Raw genomic sequence first — 20,000 nt, forward strand, 5'->3', positions numbered from 1 at the left:
GAAGCGAGCAGTTCATGCAAGAGAGCCCACAGATATCTCAAAGTTGAAGCAGTTCTGTAAGGACGAATGGGCCAAAATTCCTCCAAGCCAATGTACAGGACTAATCAAGAGTTATCAGGAAATGTTTGGTTGAAGTTATTGCTGCTCAAGGGGGTACCACCAGTTATTGAATGTAAAGGTTCACATACTTTTTCTGACAAATAAATTAATGTTGGATCATTTTGCTCAATAAATAAATAAATGAAAAAGCAGATTTTTTTCGTGTGATATTTGTTTAATCAGGTTGTCTTTATCTATTAATAGGACTGAGGTGAAGATCTGATCACATTTTACATCAAATTTATGCAGAAATACAGAAAATTCCAAAGGGTTCACAAACTTTTTCTCACCACTGTGCTGAATAGGTTTACAAAATCATATCAATCTCTGTTGCCAGTTCTGAAAAGTCGTGGAGCTCACTACCACTTGACTTTGCTCTTTCACATCTCATTGAAAGCACCTGGCTTCTGATTTTCACAATTTCTGAGCAGGCATTGATTGCACATGTATAGTACCCCGACTTCCCCCACCCATCCCCATAGATTAGTTTCGGAGTTTAGAATTTGGTCAGGGTACTGGGCAACCCGCACACCATGACCTTCACTTTTTGTAAATATCTGTGCGATCTTTTTAGTTTGCATGCAAATGTGAGCAGATGGGGCAGCTGGCTTAACATATCTTCCAATGGAAGGTGTACTCATTGATGCAATGCTTGCGAAGCATCAGGATGATATTTTGTTAATTGGGTCGAGAATTGAACCCAGACTAGAATCATGGTAAAATTAGTTTATGGCTGAGACTCGAAATGAAGAAGAATCACTTGAATAATAATAATAAAAAATTCTCGTATTTTCACCAAAATCGAGTCAATTCGTCCTTTGCACTTCTCCAACCTATCCACCAAGTTTCATCCGAATCAGTCCATAAAGTTTTGAGATATCCTGCTCACAGCCAAACAGATAAACTGGGGTGAAAAGTTTGACAGACAGACAAACCGGGGTGAAAACACAACCTCTGTCCACCTTCGGTGGCAGAGGTAAAGATGGCTAATAGGTTGTGCACTGGCCAAAGAGCTGTTTAGTCTGAGTTTGATTCTCAGCCTGACTATAAACTCTCAGATTGGTGCTTCGCAGGTCATTGCATCATAAACTGCTTCAGGGACATAAAAAGCTGGGAACCATTCTGGCAGTATTATCTAGTTGCCAAAATTAAACAACCCATGAGTCTTTCGCCAAAGAATAGGCAATGTGTCACTGGAGCCCAAGCCAAATTCCAATATTTTGCCCAAAACTGCAGGTAGCAAGTGGTATGGCCATCTCCGATATTTTAAAAACAGGATAATAAAGCAAAACATCTTCCAAATTGTGCAAACAATGAGAATCAGGTTGTTTTTCGAAACCATCTGGTCAGCATGATTCCCACATTCATCACTCAATTAACTTCTGTTGGATCAACTTTATAATTTCGGATGTTTTCATTTACGGACACTTTCCGACGGTTCTATTATTTTTTCCCGGTGTATCAGCTTCGATGTCAGTCAGCATGCGAAATTTCAGCTTTCTATTTTACCCAGAATGTACCGAACATTAATATCAGTGAGTCAGTGAGTCAGTGAGTGGTTAGAATGAGCTTTATATTAGTATGGCTGTGGAAATTTGCAAACCACCATCCAGGTCCTGTAGGTGAGGTATCTCTTAAGTACATGTGTAGTTAGCCCCAAACCCGTTGTTTAAGGCCCGGTCACACCTTGACGTTTTAGCCAGCGATGGCAACGTGTTAAAATGTATCTAAAACGCTGGCTTACGTTGAACTTTTGATGTTTTTTTTTAAAGATTCGGACGTATTCATAGCGACTTGGTCTTATGTATAACGCATTGGTAACTACACAGAACGTTTCGTTGTGTTATAGATAACTTATACCAACGAATGCTGAACCTGTTGTCGGCCTACACAACCGATGCCCAACGATAGTCTAACTTAGGCATAGCGCGTTGCACGCATCGCCGACGATGTCGTGACGTAGCCTATTAAAAGGCAGACGCACAACGATTCGAATCATAACTGCCGTAGAAATGGAAGTGTCAACATCGCGGTCACACCTTGGCGATCTTGCCAGCGTATGCCGACGTAACAAAAAGTGTGTCTAAAACGTTGGGGCACGTCGAATACGGTATGGGTAAGTTTGGTATGCGCGAGTAGAACGCTAAATACGCTATCATAAGTCGTAGTAAGTAGAGTACGTCAAGAAATTTTGAACATGTTCAAAATTTTACGACGTACTCGGCGTATGACACACGTTCCGCATGCGATGAGGATAAGTTTTACACACGATATGTGAACGCTTACACACGTCCACAAAGGCTACTTATAAGTCGAAACGCGTCGCGGTAATGTCTTTTTTACGCGAAACTTATTTCTAACTTATGTTTGACGTGCTTTGAACCAATTCTTTACGTAGCCCCAACACACATCGACGTATGTAGACGTATTCCAATGACGTCTTCCGGTCGACAAAAAAAATAAATGAACGTGTTTCTAGCTTACAACTGCCATATAAAGACGTGTTCCCAGGGGTTTTGGGAATTGGTATATAAAAATGGTGTTCATAAAAGGGGAACCCAACAGTGTTTTCGAGTTCCTTTTTGAGTCGATGTCCATGTCAGCAGTAACAGTATCAGTATCAGTAACAGTATCAGTATCAGTATTAGTATTAGTAGTAGTTTGTTCATGTTGGCAGTAGTAGGTGGGTGTGAGGGGGAGGGTGTGGGTTATGATGGATCGTCCTTGCGTCCGCGTGTCCACGGGTAGGTTCATAGGCTGCCACTCAACGATTTAAATGGCTGCATCTCCACTATTGAAAGTAGACGCTTGCGCTCAACAATTGGATTTTTTTTACACTCAACGACTTTTAAACGGTAGCACTCAGCTATTTTCATTGTTTACAATGAACGATTTAAATTGCTGTCACTCGCCTTCGTTTTTTTTTTTTTTTTTTTTTTTTTTTGACGCTGGGGTTTGGAAATTTGAAACGTTTCTTCTGAACGTGTTAAAACGCTCAAACTCGACTATTTTAAATAGACGCTGCCGATGGACAATTGGAATCATAGCCAAGCTAGACATCGAAGTGTGAACATCCTCGTCATGCCCAAGAAAAGTTTGAAGAATGCTGCAAATAAGTGTCCTGGCCGTGGCCGTGGACGCTGACGCAAGGACGATCCATTATACCGACGTCTTTCAGCCTATGAGTAACTTAAAAGTAACGTCTGTCGATGTGTGGCAACGATCGCGTAACGTGCCAACAACACGTTAATCATAGGTTGGAAATAAGTTTCGGGTACGCTAAACATTACCTCAGCATGTCTCAACTTATGATTAACTTACAAGTAGCATGTGTTGACGTCTGTCAACGATCGCAGACCGTGCCTACAACTTGTGGCCAGCGTAGCGGAACGTGTGAGTCATACGCCGGCATACGTCGTGAAATTTCAAGCATGAAAAAATTTGAGGACAACCTAAAAGTACAACGTTTAAAGCCAACGTACAACGACATATGGCAACGTACTACGACGTATGCCAGCGTGCTCTCAATGTTATCAAAACTTACCCATAACGTATTCAACGTGTGCCAGCGTTTTATAAAAAAAAATTCAAAAATCGGCATACGTTGGCTAAAACGTCAAGGTGTGACCGGGCCTTTAGAGGGAATTAATGTGATTCATTCGGGTTGCGACGCTTTGAGTCAGTCGTTTTTCTTTTTCTATCTTTTATTTCAAACAAAAACCAACGAGGACGCTCGGTGGGCTTTTCCCGCCATTCTTCTCCGCGCTTGGTGTGAGGGAGGAGAAGCGGGGTGGGGCAGCTGGCGCCGGATTGGTGGATGCGCGGTGTGACACGGCCAGGGAGGAGAAATGCCCCTCTTCGAGACCTTTCTCGAAGCGCCTCGAAAGGGGGTGGAGCAAAGAACGGGGCGGAGCAACAGGGCTGAGCTCTGGGGATATAAAAAGTCAGACACGGGCAGAGCGGTTTTGTGGTTGCTCTTGCCCTCTTCCTGTCTTCCGGCTCGCTCGTCCTCTTCTCCTACTGGTGGCCGCTGGCCTGGTCTGCTGTGGTGCAGTTCCAAGACCCCGCTCGCGGGAAGGAGCGTCCGCCATTCCCCCCTCCCGACCTCGGGCATCCACGTTTCCCCCCCCCCCTTCTATCCGTGCTGGGATAGCGCCGAAAACTCCGTCCGTGGCGTCGAGCGGCCAACACGTGCAGGCGCGAGGCACGCCAGAGAGGCCTCGCCGACCACGCTAGGGCACGGAGTCGCGGCCAGGCGGGATCACGTCGACGGACGTCGGAGAGGGACTCGACGGCCCAAAAGGGAAGTCACCTTTTTCTTTTCGGGGTTTTTGTGTGGATCTTGTGGCGCCGTGTCTTGTAAAGTAAAACTGTACAAGTGTTGCCGTGTGTTCGTGTATTCGGTCATAGCTCTGCATTGTTGTTGTTGTTTTAAATCGATACATGTGCATTCTGACTGTTTGACTGTATATGTGTGTCGTGTAAATAAAGTGCATTATGTTGAATTGTTCCCCATTTCGCTGCGTCCTTTCCTTCGTTTGAATCTCCATCTTGCTTCACGTAAAGGGTTCGTAGTGGGCTTAATACGCCTGATAATTAATCGGAACCGTCGAGGCCGACAATAACACCGCTCGGTTATCCCAATAGCACGGAACGGACCGCTTAAGCGGTTCGTGTCCGGAGTAGACCTGTGGCGAGGTACGATCACCCGGTTTACCATCCGCGTGGGTACTTAGGTAGGTCGAGTTTGGCGAACAACCCTATCCTATGCAGGTGGCCAATTGGCATGATCGTGGTGAGGTCGAAAGGCTCACCCGTGACTGGCTCCGGGCGACAGTTCCCGGAGGGTCACGACAGAATTGTCCATCCGGTGGGCGAGACGGCCACCATTCGAGTCGAGCGGCCGATCGCACGCCAGCGGGCGCGAATTCGCAACAATATGTTGGACAATAGAAACCAGAAAGCATCTGAAAATGCAAAGCCCGTCCGCTTCCACTTTGTGTTGGGACTTCTTCTTTAGTTTGTTAAGCATGATGAAAACAGCTAAAAAAATACAAAATAAACTGACGATGTCAGACGACCTTGACCTTTTGACGTCAAAAGCAATAGACCAGTGACCCAAGATGCAAACCCTGCTCAAATTTAAGGTCAATCAGATAGAAATTGATGACAATTTTGTGACCTTGACCTTTTAACCTCAAAACAATTGGCTTCTAGCATTTTATTGGTGCACCAATTCAGTGACTCAACATGCAAACCCTGTTCAAATTTCAAGTCAATCAGATGAAAATTGACGATTTTATGCAACCTTGACCTTTTGATCTTAAAAAAAAACAACATTGGCTTGATTGGTGAACCAATTCAGTGACCCAATATGGAAAATCTTAAAAATTCAGGTCAATTGGATGAAAATTGATTATTTTATGTGATGTTGACTTTTTTACCAAATTATTAATTTATCTTCTCCATATTATTAAAATAAAGCTTTGTTGAAAATTTGATGCCAAAAGCTCAAATGGTAAAAACGTTATGGCTTGGGCGCGCACGCACGCACGCACGCACACAAACACACAGTCTCCGGCTGTGTGTGGCACGAGAATTCTTAGACTCTGTGAAGCTAGTGATACACCCCATGGTACACCGATCTCACAACAGAAACACCAACAATAACTACTGCATCTGTTTATGAAGTTTCTTTGTAAACTGTTGCTGTTGAAGAACGAGTTTCCATTCTATTTGAGAAGGAAAATTTCAATGTGGATTGATCTTTGGAAATGTGATCAAATAAAAAGAACCCTACATACAATTTTTATGAAAAATTAAATTATATACTTGATGAGCCTTCTTCGTCAAAAAAAAAACAAAAAAAAAACAACCTTTCCCTGGCTATAATTTTATGATAACAGCATCAACCTCGCAAAATATGCATTTTCAGGGATTAAAGCATAAAATGCGTTGAAAGACTGTTTGGTTGTCACGTGTTCGAAACGAGTGAGGCAACCGCAAAAACGGCATTAGTTACAGAACTGCCAAAATCATATACAAGGTCTTTTAATTGGCATTCGATATTGAAGAATTATTTTTATGTCAGAACATTTCTAAGAAGAGCACATGAGTAGGATTCAGGCTCACATCAAACAAAGGAATCTCAAAGCAAAGTTTTTGATTTATATTGAAGCTTCTTCTTGACATGCATACAGTTTAGACTTGTCCAAAAGAGCCATTATTGGTAATTAGCAATCCCAATCAATGGCCTACAGCTTATGTCAATACATTACTGAAAAGAAAGACAAAGTAAAATCGAATAAACAAGATTAATCGAATGTCTGTCTGTCCGTCTGTTCGCATTTTTCGCAAGGACCGCTGGACCGACAACCACCAAATTTGGCACACAGCCCAAGTCCGATCCAGTGATTGTCCTAAGGGTATTTTCATCCACCACCTGAGCCTTTAAAGATCACTTTTCTGGCTTTTTCATTTATATGCAATCTCATTGGTTAAGGGATATCACGCGATGTATAACACGGCCAAAGGCCAGCACACCTAATGAGTCGAGCTGTATGTTCCACCCATTGGCTCACTACACAGCTGGCCTGACACCATGCACAATTGGAACCACATAAATAAATAAATAATATGTTCACCTTTTTCATGCTGCAGTAAGCCAAAACTATCTGCTACGGTAAGTGGTGTACTGTTCGTTCCTATTCACAATCGCCACACCATGCCCGTCCCTTGAAGATGTCTGGTTTAAGAATAGCGTTGTATAATTCTGAAAAGGATCAATTTGCTTTGAGAAATGGAACTTTACAATGCTCGCGATTTCTGCCTCTCTCACGGCTTCCATCCGTCCAACTGTTTTTACATAAAGATTCATTATTGTCTGTGACTGGACATTTGATATCATTTTTCACATCCTCTGACATAGCTTGGGGCCCTGTCACACCTTGACGTTTTAGCCAGCAATGGCAACGTATAAAAATGTATGTAAAACGTTGGCATACGCTGGAATTTTGATTTTTTTTTTTAAGTTTTGGGCATATTCATAATGTGTTGGTCGCATGCATAACATATTAGTAATGGGCACAGAACGTTTCGTTGTGTTATCGATAACTTTTACCAACGAATGCTTAGCCTGTTGTCGGCGTTCACAACCTATGCCCAATGATAGTTTAACTTCCGCATAGCGCACTAAACGTATCTCCGGCGAACTCGTGGCGTAGCCTGTTAAGAACCTGCCGGACGCCGATTTAAATCATAACCGCCTGAGAATTTGAAGTTGTGGTGTAGTCATGCCCACGGGGAGGGGCATGATGATGATGCATGATGGGCGTGATGGTGGAGGAGTGGCCGTGGGGTTCGGCGAGGGATATGAGGTGTGCACGCCGTCTGAGGTGTCGTAGTAATACTGGAGTCGGCCGGCTCGTGAGTGTACCGCGTACGGAATAAAGGAGAGCCGCGGGCACAGTACGCCCGCGCTCGCACTCGTGCAACACAGCCCGGCTCGACTGTTCCTCCGCTTCGTGTCTGCCTGCTAAGTATCTCCCAGTACAGTACAGTACAGTGGCGACGAGGATCGGCGGATCGGCGTGTGTAAGGGCGGTTCCAAGCTACGGAACCAAGTGTCTCACGGAACATGGCGGAAGGTCGCGGCACGGCACACGGACGTGTACCCGTGTTCGGGGGAGATGAGTTCGAGTTGTTTTCTGAACAGTTGGGTTGCTACTTTCGGGCAAATGATGTAGAGGATGAAGAGAAACGCAAGGCGATCTTGCTCGCCTCGCTATCAACGGAGCACTACCGCCTGCTGAGTGATTTGGTGGCTCCAAATAGACCCAGTGATGATATGCTATCCTTTCAGGACATCGTGACGAAAATGAAGACCCACTTGGCGCCGGAGAAGTCGTTACATCTCGCGCGGTTCCAGTTCGATCATCTCGCTAAGGGTGGCGAGGAGCGCGTTGCGGACTTCGTGGCACGAGTGAAGCATTCGGCTGTGCCTTGCAAATTCACGGCAGAGGAGCGTCCCACAAGGCTCAGAGATCGTTTTATTTCTGGTCTGCGAGACGCAAAGATGGTAGCGGCTATCCTGCGATTGACCGACATCACATTCGACTCGGCGGTCGTGACTGCTTCGTCTGTCGAACAGACGCTCACGGATGTCCGTGCCATTGCTGGCCAGGACGCAATGAGTAGCTCCAGCTGGAGTATGGCAGCTAATCCCGAAGTCAATGCGGTAATCGCACAAGTGCCGCGAGTCACGCAGCCCGGAGTCCGAGCGGTGGCTCAAGTGCCGCAGGTCGCACGCGCGCCTGGCGGTGCGGGACGAGGGGCACCGCAGCACGATCGCACCGGGAGCGAAGGGGCACCGCAGCACAGTCGCACCGGGAGCGAGGGGGCACCGCAGCACGGTCGCGCCTGGAGCGAGGGGGCACCGCAGCACGGTCGCGCCTGGAGCGAAGGGACTTTCCGCGGCTGCTGGGGGTGTGGGGGTCCGCACCTGCGACAAATGTGCCCGTATAAGAACACCGTGTGTTTGCATTGTCACAAGGTGGGACATTTGAAGCGTGTGTGTCGGATGGCGGGAGCCTCCGTTGGGGTCTTGGGTGACGAGGTGCGAGAGGACCCCAGTGACCTGGAGATCGGCCTGCAACCGGGGCCTGACAATGCCGGCGAACCAGAGCGGGAGATGCAACCACGGTTGAGTCTGTTTTCCGTTGGTTCGGAGATAACGACGCCTTTCACGGTTGAAGTCGAAGTGAATGGCCAACCTACTGTGTTTTGCGTGGATACCGGGGCTGCGGTGTCGGTCATGGGTGAGCGGGCGGCTCGTGGTCTTCGCGGTATTCGCCTGGTCAAGACGGCCTTGTCGTTATACACGTACACCGGTGAAGCGATTGCACCGCTTGCGAGGGCCGACGTCTCAGTGCGCCACCGAGATCGACGCGCCCGGCTCTCGGTGTTCGTTGTACGAGGGGAGGGGCCCCCCCTGTTGGGTCGAGACTGGCTTGCGCACCTCGGACTGGGTCTCCGGTTCGTACCTCCAGATGTGCCGGTACTCTCTTCGAGGCCTTCATCGAGTACCGAGGGCGAGGCTCTGGCGGGCGGTGAGAGCCGTATCAGCTCTCGCGATGAGTTCCCGCGCTGTGGCAAGGTTCGAGAGGCAATGCGCATCGGTGTGGTTCAGGCAGCTTCAACAGGTGGCGGTGGGCCCGTGGCGTTAAAGGGAGTCGCGAGTCGCAGCATCGAGTCGACAACCAAGGAGCGGACTCGTGATGCGGGTTGTGGGTTGTTGTTCATGGCATATGTGTTTTTCCTTGCTCTAGTGATGCAGTTTAACGTTGTTGAAATAAATGCCAGCAGTTCTCATGTAAAAGTGGATGTGGCGGAGATCAGTCAATGGGAGTTGGATTATGGTCAATGTGATGTGGGGGCGAATAAAGAAGGTTTGTTAGCCTCCAGTTGCTCCAGACCGCAGGTAATTACTTTGTCATGTGCTGGGATTTTATCAAAAAAGCGCGCTGTACGGAAAAATGAATTTGCGATGCTTCGAATGTTATTCGTAATGATTTATAACGAGCCTATGATTGCAGTGTGGTTTAAGTGGAGTTGCTCCCGTCTAGCGGCCATGTGGGTCTTGGAGATCGACTCGGCACCAAGACTGGTGCCCTGGTCTGCGTTACCTCCACCTCTGATTGCGAGCACAACTCGCTGTGTTCGCTCAAGGCCGTTGGGACGGGCGTTGGCGTCTCGACTGATTGTGGTGCGTGAGTTGTTTTGGCGCATTAAATGCATGCAGCCAGCAGCGCTGTTCAGCGCCCCCGGCCAAGGTCTAAGGCTGGCGCCACGGCTTCCAGATAGCGGGCTGCCGGCCTCGGGATGTTTATCTACGTCGGGTCTGCCTGGGGGGGGAGTGGGCCGGAGGCGTTTGATGGGGCCGGAGGAGGTTAGCTCGAGAGGTCGTTACGACCTTGGCCAGGGTCATGTCAGCATGGGCCACCTGGGGGGGGCGTTTTTGCTGCATAATGCCGCTGTGCTTCTCATTTTGCTGCTTCATATCGGTAACGCGGTCAGACCTGACCTTTAATGCTCCACTCGCTCGCATCGACACATTATATGATGTGGTGTGCTATTATACTTTGTTATTTTCATTTTATTTCCATGATTATTATACGAAATCCTTCGTGTTCTGCATGCTTCTTATAATACTGATCATTTAATAATCATACTTTTAGGAGGGAGGAGTGTGGTGTAGTCATGCCCACGGGGAGGGGCATGATGATGATGCATGATGGGCGTGATGGTGGAGGAGTGGCCGTGGGGTTCGGCGAGGGATATGAGGTGTGCACGCCGTCTGAGGTGTCGTAGTAATACTGGAGTCGGCCGGCTCGTGAGTGTACCGCGTACGGAATAAAGGAGAGCCGCGGGCACAGTACGCCCGCGCTCGCACTCGTGCAACACAGCCCGGCTCGACTGTTCCTCCGCTTCGTGTCTGCCTGCTAAGTATCTCCCAGTACAGTACAGTACAGAAGTGTCAACATCGCAGTCACACCTTGACGATTTTGCCAGCGTATGCCGGCCGATGAAAAATGTCTAAAACGCGAGGCGCACGTCAAATACGGAATAGGTAAGTTGTATATACGTTAAGAGTAGGCTGGAAAACAATGAAGTAAGCTGTCATATTACGTGGTACGTGTAATACGTCGTGAAATTTCAAGCATGCTGAAAATTTTACGACGTACTCGGCATATGGCTAACATGTTCCGCATGCGTTGTCATATGTTCCTGGCACGCTCCGCGATCGTTTACACACGACGGACACACGTTACTTGTAGGTTACTCATAAGTAGAAACACGTCAAGGTACTATTTAACATACCCGCAACCTAATTTTCAAGCAATGGGTAATGTCCTTTTAACCTATGAGTAGCGTGCTCTGAACCTATGTTTAACGTGCTTGAAACCTATGAGTAACGTGCATTAAACCTATTTGTAACTTGCCTTGAACCAATGACTAGCGTGCTATGAACCTATGAGTAACGTGCGTTTAACCAATGTGTAGCATGCTTTGAACCTAAGTATAACGTGCTTCTAACCTTTGAGTAACATGCTATGAACCTATTTGTAATGTATATAAAACGCACATTGTCGTATGTAGACGAATTAGATTGACGTCGTCCGGACGACTACAGCACTTACTGAACGTGTTTCTAACTTGCATCTACCGTGTAATGCCGTATTGGCAGCGTTAAGGGGAATTGGTATATACAAATGGGCTTCACAAGAGGAACCCGTCATTGTTCCAGACTCCATGTTGAGTAGATGTCAATGCCAGTAGTATCAGTAGTAGTAATACTATTAGTAGTAGTTGGTGTGCGTGACAGTAGTAATAGTAGTAGTTGTAGTAGTAGCATTGGTAGTAGTATGTCTATGTCAGTAGTAGTATGTGAGCGTGATGGGGAGGGTGTGGGTGATGATGGATCCTCTTATCGTCCACAAATAGGAGACTACTTTGCACCATTGTTCGATGTTCTTTTCGGCAATTTTTTTTCCTCATTCCCACGATGAAATATTTGTTTTACTTGGTAAAGTATTAAAAACGACTTTGACAAATGCATAATGTACTAGTAATGAACACAGAACGCTTCGATAACTTATAGATAAGTTATACCAACGATTGTTTATCGTGTTTTTGTCGTCCACAACCTATGCCCAACGATAGTCTAGCGTACGCATAGCGTAATAATTCCCAAGTACGTTATTCATAGGTAAAAATAAGTCACGGGTACCCTAAACATTACTTTGATGTGTTTCGACGTATGAGGAACTTTAAAGTAGCATGTTGCGAAGTGTGAACAACGTTCGTGTAGCGTGCTTACAAAACGTTACTCATAGGTTCGAAATAAGTTTTTGGGTACGCGAATGTTTCCTCTACGTGTTTCGACTTATGAGTAACATACAATTAACGTGTGTCAACGATCGCATAACTTATGGCCGACGAGTGCCGACAACTTATGGCCAGCTAGCGGAATGTGTGAGCCAAACGCCGAGTACGTCATAAAATTTCAAGCATGCAAAATTTTTTGGACAACCAAAAAGTACAACGTTTTAAACCAGCGTAATACGACCTATGGTAGTGTTTTTCAGCGTGCACCTAACGTACACATAACGTACCCACAACGTATTGGACGTGTGCCAGCGTTTTAGACAATTTTTTCATAAATTGGCATACGCTGGCTAAATCGTCAAGGTGTGACAGCCCCTTTAAAGGGGAACCCAAACACTCAGTCCACCTCGACACGAATCTATCCCTTGCATCTTTTTTCTGATTTATAAACTCGGCAATTTTGCGATTAAAAGTCGAAATCGTCTTTTCTGCTCCCTCGTCTTCTTCTTCTTCTTCTTCTTCACACTTTGCCATGACGCCACACTCAGTGGTCGACCTCCATGCCCATATTGTAATTATTGGTTACATCGTGGTACGATTTAACTCAACGGGCAAATAATTTTCGATTTTCCACAAATGTGCCTGTAGTCGATCCATCCTTGGTGGTTGCATAGTACAGTAAGCTCATCCACCACGATTGAGAGACGTCGTGCCATGTCCCCCATGATTAAGTGGAAGAAATAACCGTCGCTTTAACCGTTTCACAATCTCTGCCGACCTACTCGCACATGTGCATGGGCGATTTGAGTTATGGCACGCCACAAATGGCGTCCCGGGAAAGTGTTAAATGAACGATCCCATAACACACAGCCACCTGGTCAGCCTGCGATGGTAGGACAAATCAGTTGTCGCCCACTTTATCTGTGGTGTTTGAGGTGCGGGGCAGTGTATCTGCTGTGTCCGTGCTGGGTAATAGAACTGATTTATCAATTTATAAAAAATCCCTTATATTCCGGTACCATCAATTTAATGGAAATACAAAACCTGGATTTTCAATAGCTTTCTGAAAAAAAAAACGCATTTTGTATTTGTGTTTTCCTCAACACTCGACTGAAATAAATCATGACAAACTACGACTACAAACGACTGTTTAAGAGGGAAAATGCATCTTACGTGAGTGAGGAAGACATTTTTTAAGATCTCAAAGACACTTAAGACCCAAAGATCCTTAAGACCCCTTTACCCATTGGTGTTCTGGCTCTCTTGCCCCCAACACAGTTTCACCCCCACCCCATCAGTTCTCTTGCCCCTGATCCACCTGCCCCATTCTCAGCCCTGGCCAGCTCTCCTACTTCTCCCACTCTCAGTACCCCCTTCCCCCCACCCTCCCCACCCAGGCAATGCTGGGTAACCCTGCGAGTATAAAATAAAAACAACCAATCAAATGCGTTATAATGATATTTTCAAGAGGTGTGAAACAGGCTGCAGTATCGTACATGTCATATTTGCTGTTCGGCATGAATGAGTGATTCGCTTTATGTCCAAGAGAAGCGCAGTATAGGGATGTGGTTTATTTGTCTTTTAGCACATCGATCACAGTCTCCTCATCAAGCGATATTGTGTTTTCATTCAAAGACCAGTTAGGGCCATCAACCTGGGGGATTGTCAGGGGAGGTCACAGTGGAGCATGTTAGCATATTCATAATAATGGCCACATGGTTGATAAAGTGTCACAACAGACACAAGAAGTAAATAACATGAGTAGAGACATAATTATGCCACAGGTCTCACCTCCTCATGAGTGAGGCATATGCCATTGTAAAATGCCATCACAGTTCCTCCTTCCATGGCTGACAATGCAAACAAGCCCTCTCCAGCACCTGGCATCAGAGAGGGCCCAACGTACACCCTGCCTCGAAAAAAAAAATAAAAATAAAAATAAAAAACTTTGTACAGTGATAACACATGCCAACAAAAGAAAATAGAACACACATAAAAAACATAGAAAGAAAAAAAAAACGAATGATGAAAAGTCCTATGCTTGCGAACGTTGTGTATTTCTTTATATAATGGTGGCACAAATACCAGTCATACCGTTTTTTCTCATATGGATCAGGAACAAGGGGTTTTGATGAAATGCATGTGGAAGTGGATCGATCAAAGGAGAGTTCAGGCCCTTCGGGGGTGGGGAGAAGGGGATGGGTGTCGGTGGGGGAGGGAGTTGTAATGCCAAATTAACTTAGTTGACACAGTGAAAAACAAAAGTCTTCGGTCCTCACATTTAATTTTGATAACAGAAAAGCAAACTTTTTCCAGGAGGTGGGAACACCATCAATGTTCGATAGTTTAAGGAACACGAGATTTTAAAAATGCTCTCAAGCATTCGAGAATTGACATGATAATTAAAGCAATGATACCACATGGATATAAAACTGTCTGCTAAACAGGGGAAAAATCATATATTTAGAGCTTTAGAAGAAGAAAAAAACAAAAAACCAAGGTTGAAAAAACTGGTTGCAGTTGGGAAGATCCAAATTAAAAAGTGAAGGCACCTCAACTAGTAGCTTGTCCAGTAAGGCAAGGGTAACCTGAAACATTTCGATCACCGAGTAGTCTTCATCCAGGACTGTGCAGGCACCATGCACCAGCATTGCAAGAACCATTTGCATGTTACATATATCTCAAATAACAGGATTCTTCCAAAATCCCCCTTTCTTCTTCCATACATCACACTTTTTTCCCATTTTTGTTTGTACAGTATTCCCATATCCCCTTCAGGGAGGGGTACGTGGGTCACCAACACCAGGTAAACAATAGTTATATAGCTGTGAATGTACCCTGAGACAGGTTCACCTCCCCCCCCCCCAGCAGAATCTTGCTGAAAATTTTTTCAAGAGTACCAGCACACAGTGGCCTACTCTTTTCTAAAAAGCACTGGTAGGCTCCTGATAAATGTCCATAGTGAACCCTATCACATGGGCCAGCTGCCTTAACATTCTGCTGCATGGGAAGCACCAATCTGACAGTTTATTGCCAGACCGAGAGTCAAACGCAGACGAGATAGCTTAAAGGTAAGTGCTCTACCTCTGCACCATTCTGTCAGACCATGTAATGTAAATGGGAGATGTACAGGTGTATCTGAAAAGAAACAGTGACAAACCAAAACAGACTGGTGTGCTCTTTGTTTGCTTATTACATGAGTAAATAGACAGAAGCTCGTTTTTGAAGCATGAATTCTTCCCTGTCTCAGGGAAGAATTTTTGAAGCATGAATTGTCGGCTTCCCTGAAGCATGAATTACACAAGGGTTTTAGACTATTCAGGGTGTTGCATCCACGTGTATTTGTGTCCATTTGGAGAATCTCACCATCTTTCAAGATCTTGAAGTGAGACTTTCCATCCTCAACTCCATGAAAACTTGCAGGATGTGCCGAGACCATCTCCGCATCGACAAACTCTCCATACAATGCTGCATGGTCATCTGGATACACGTAACCAACATGACCCCCTGTCATCTCATCATTCACATGGCCAATCAGTTTTCCACCATCCTATGACACCATGGCACAAAGCAGAGTTTACAAAACGTTAGTTTGTAAGGCAAACCTATACGAAGCAAGTCGTAACAAGTTACTTAAAAAAAAAACAGACCAATGTGATAATCAACATGATAAAGTGTTTTCCCCAAAGTACTGTACAGTAGTCTATTGGGTCTGACATACTTACAAGCTAGTGATGCTGAGGCAACCTCCATATGCTTCAGATCTGTGCCAGAACAATGACTTTTTCACAATGAGCAATCACTTTTTGGTGATGTTGTGAAAGAATCACACCTCTGAATCACCTCATGATTATTTTTTCCATCTATTCTTTTTTCATCAATCTGTAACTTATCATGCTCAACCAAGTTTCTTCGGGAGATGGAGGCTGATACAGTCAAAATGTGCATAACCGACACCAGTGATTGGACAATGAATGGGCAATAATGGATAGCGAAGCAGACCAGTACAGTGATCATGAGGGCCTGTGAAATACTGATCGAGAAAAAACGCATTTCTGATAAACCATAGATAAACAAGATTAGGTTTAATGTATTAATCTCACCAAGTGCTGATATGTGCACAATAATAATTGCAAGCACTGAAATTTTTAGTGAACAAAAGAACAATTGGTCAATTAGCATAGAAATTGCCACTTTTACTCATGTTTATGATTTGACTGTACTTTGGTTTGAGGCAATCTGTATATTACGTGTGCACAAAAACTGGGGTGTGGGAGGGGTGAGTCAAAAGCTTTGTTATATTTGCATATGTCATAATTTGTTGGCACCTTACATTGTGCAAAAAACCAACAAACATTCCTATGAGAAAACCGTGGGATATCTGTTGACTATTTTTCACATTATGGCTGAACTGTCATTGGTGAACCTATTATGGGTGAATTTCTCGATGGGTGGAATATTGCAAACATGGAAACAAAACATAAAGCTCAAATGCAAGCATCCTACAGGAAAGAAGATCCAACAAAGGCTGCATCGCACGTTGTTTTGGTAATGCCCAGAGAAGGTGAGTCGTCCATCGGGGTCATGCTCCTCCGCATAGCCATGTAGTTGGCCATCACTGTATGTGCCATGAATCGTGCTTCCATCCTCATTGGTGAAAAAGGCTTTTCCTTGCAGTGCATCATCCACAAAGTTCCCATGTAAAGTACTAGACAAAACATTGATGAATGAGGGGCAAGTGGGAGAAAGATCATAAACATTTAGACTTTTTGCAATGTGTGATGTCACAACACAGAAAGGTTTGCAATACAGTAATAACAAACTCACTTTTTTGTGACCATCCAATTCATTCCAAAAGGCATTCACTGTAACGGAGACACAAGCTTCATATAGTGAAGGCACATAATGTGACTCACTGAGTGGTAACAAAAGACAACAGACAAAGCTGGGACATATCCAGTTGGTCAATGGTGAGGCTTACCCACCTGTAGTCACTCGTTGAGCACTTTTTATGTCTTGGCAACTTTTACTTGCATGTGGGTGGACCTTTTAAAACTTGACTATTACCTAACTTCACAAATACCTCATGATGGAGAGGCATTTCAGTCATGTGAGCATGTGACATCACTATATTCAGACAACTATTTTGCTGGCCAAAACATAATTAGCAATGGAAAAGCAGTACAGTGATGTCTATTTCATAGGAACTTTTTCGGTGATGGCAGAATTTGTAAAGTAACAATTATCTGCAATAAGTAGCTATTATACTTGTTGAATACGTGTGCTGGTAAGTTAACTGACTGGGAAGATCCAAATTAAAAAGTGAAGGGACCCCAACTCGGAGCTTGTCCAGTAAGGCAAGGGTAACCTGAAACCTGATATTTTTATATACAGTACAGTGTTAAGGCTCGTGAAGGAGCTGAAATACAGAATGGATTAGGATGTGACAGAACAAAAGAAACAGTAGAAAGAGAAGGGTTTTTTGGGGGACTAACAGCAGGGTTGAGGGACAGAATAGAGAGACATTTGGAGAAATTGGGGTATGGGGAAGAATGAGGGCTCGGGGCAGACACAGGGGGTGAACACGATGAAAACAGCCACATGCTCTCAGGAAGGAGGAGGAGATTGGGACCATACTCTGTGCAGAGCATTGGTGCTGCCGAAGTAGTTGACTTGGCTCTTGGGCACAATCCTGAACAGGTTACCACTCCGACATAGTATACCAGCATGCTGGCACTCATTTGCCGACCTCTGAAGAATGACAGGCCGAGTTAACCCCACCTGCTATTAATTCAACAGCTGAGCGGGATTTGAATTCAGGACCTTTGGATCCAAAGCCCACCACCCGAACCATTAAGCCAACATGAGGCATTGCACGTCTCAGGAAGGAAAAAGTGGAAACTTGGAAAGAGGTGAACTTGATGAGGGTGTTTTTTTTAATATATTGTCAAGGCTCAGATGAGAACCAACACAAATGCACAGCAAGGGGGCATGAGACAAGAGAGGTGGGAGAGAAAAGGACAAAACAGTGGGGAACACAGACATTAGGAGATCTGTGGAAGGGAGAGGGATGGGGCAGGGGAACACAGGGTATACAAGATGGACATTACAGGGACTTTCAGGAAGGAAAGCAGGGAAATTGAAGGAGGTGGGTTTGGGGTGGATTAATGGGGGTAGAAAAGATTGTGGTTTTGGATGGGGGAAGATAAGAGATGGAGGTGAACGGCTGTTTTGAAGGCCTGGAAGGAATAGTGGGATTGAAGAGAGTGTGGGAGTTTATTCCAAAGGTGGGAAAAAAGAGTGAAGGTGAGCAGTGATTCGTAATTTTGTTAATTTTACCAGAAGGGTGTTGCTGGCGTACCTTGAGCAACCTGTGGAAATATTGGGGGGGGGGGGGACAGAGCGCAGACAGAGCGGGGGGAGGGCAAGACCGGAGAGGAGATAGTAGAAGACAGAAAGACCACCGACCTGCCTGCGGTGAGAGAGTGAGAGGCCCAAAGATTCAGCCTCACCGCAGGAGATACCAATGATCCTAAACGCCTTAGTTTCTACAGCGTGAAGCCGAGAAAGGTGGGAGGCAGGAACACCTCCAGAAGGGAGAGCCAGAAGCCAGTCCAGAAGGGAGAGCAGTACTCCATTAGGCTGTGCACGAAAGCTCTGTATGTGGTCAGGAGCTCAGGTGGGCCGAGGAAGGACTTTGCATGACGGAGGATTCCCAATTGGCGACTCGCTTTGGAGGCCAGGTTGGAAATGTGGCTTTCCCAGGAAAGATCGTGGCAGATAGTGAGACCCAGAAGCTTGAAAGAAAGGACTTCTTCCAGAGGATTGTTGAGAAAGTAGATGGGGGGGGGGGGGTTCTCAACGGTCCTTTCAGAGAGTCATCCTGAGAGTGTGAGATTTCTTAGGATTGAAAGTTTGTGATTTTATCCAGATCTGCAGAGAGCGAAGAAGCTGCTGCTTGCCGGTCTGAGGGATGACATATGGTATGGCAGAGGGTGGAATCATCAGCAAAGAGATAAAGAGGATTTTCCAGAGAGTCGGAGAGATCATTGATGAAAACCAGAAAAAGAACAGGGCTCAGAACGCTTTCTCGAAAAGGCTACTGCTCTGCTTGAATGAAAAGACACGGGCAGACAAGGCCATTCGATTCACGGCTAATTAGCCAGGCAAGCCTAGGACAATTTGGGGGCATGAGGGAGCCATGGAAACGAGCCTAGACGGTAGGTCACGGGGTGAAGGTCAGGGGTAATTTCACACCAGTCACGAGGAATCTGGGTGCCTTATGGAATAATTACAAAATGTCGCTTGTTCACCGGATTTCACCCAGTACCTGCCACCCATTCTATTGTGAAAAGGGGGGGGGGAATGTGTGCATCACATACGCTGTTGTCTTTCCTGTCTAAATCAAAAAATTAACTGATGGTCGGGCAGCCTCAATGTAACGGACCTCCAGAAATAGTTTCTGCGTGACGATATTAAGCCATAGGTTAACTTCATGTATTGAAAATCATGACAGAACTAAATTCTACATGACAGAACCCTTCATTTGGTGTCAAGACCTTGTTTGCCAGGGTTTTTTTTTTTTTTTGGTAACCGCCATGACTTGCAAGGCAAAGATAATTGCAAGAGAATCGTCGTTTTCGTAATGATATTAATTTTTCGGCAAGAACAATTTACAAAATCTCAAAAAACGACTTTACGAATTTTTGTTCCAAGCAAGTCTTAATATTGTCATGAAGAGAGCAGCAAATAAAAAGAATAATGAACAGCAAGTCAAATAAACATTTTAAGTACAGCCCAGGGCCGGATTTACGTGTTGCAGGGCCCTGGGCCCTCGAAGTACGCGGGGCCCTCTCAGGGCCGCAGCAATTTTTACTTCATATATGCTTATGAGTATTCATATATAAATGCACCAACCTAGGCTGGGCAAAAGAAAAAAAAACCACGGTTTATGTGTAAAAACATGTATTTCAGAAACCATTAGTAACAAAAGTTTATATACAAGAAACACCACT

The 20,000-nt window shown here is 45.3% G+C and overlaps 1 protein-coding gene across 4 annotated transcripts in view; it reads right to left on the minus strand.

Annotated features, from left to right (window-relative positions):
- Positions 1 to 20,000, minus strand: part of LOC147016255 (uncharacterized) — a 64,430-nt gene that overhangs the window by 7,199 nt on the left and 37,231 nt on the right. For 2 of the 4 annotated variants that reach the window (XM_085844824.1, XM_085844822.1), the window contains exons 2-6: positions 16,492 to 16,850; positions 15,352 to 15,535; positions 14,080 to 14,161; positions 13,777 to 13,894; positions 13,482 to 13,639 (exon numbers count right to left, since the gene is read on the minus strand). In XM_085844824.1, the coding sequence (XP_085700950.1) occupies positions 13,556 to 13,639; positions 13,777 to 13,894; positions 14,080 to 14,161; positions 15,352 to 15,535; positions 16,492 to 16,850 (827 nt within the window). In that variant the 3' untranslated portion in view covers positions 13,482 to 13,555. Of the gene's footprint in view, positions 1 to 6,743; positions 6,872 to 13,481; positions 13,640 to 13,776; positions 13,895 to 14,079; positions 14,162 to 15,351; positions 15,536 to 16,491; positions 16,851 to 20,000 lie in introns of all 4 variants that reach the window. The other 2 variants (XM_085844823.1, XM_085844825.1) reach the window with 2 other exon arrangements.

This window comes from Eptatretus burgeri, chromosome 11, assembly GCF_056783735.1.
Source record: "Eptatretus burgeri isolate ZD-2024b chromosome 11, Ebu_testis_v1, whole genome shotgun sequence".
Classification (NCBI taxonomy): Eukaryota; Metazoa; Chordata; class Myxini; order Myxiniformes; family Myxinidae; genus Eptatretus; species Eptatretus burgeri.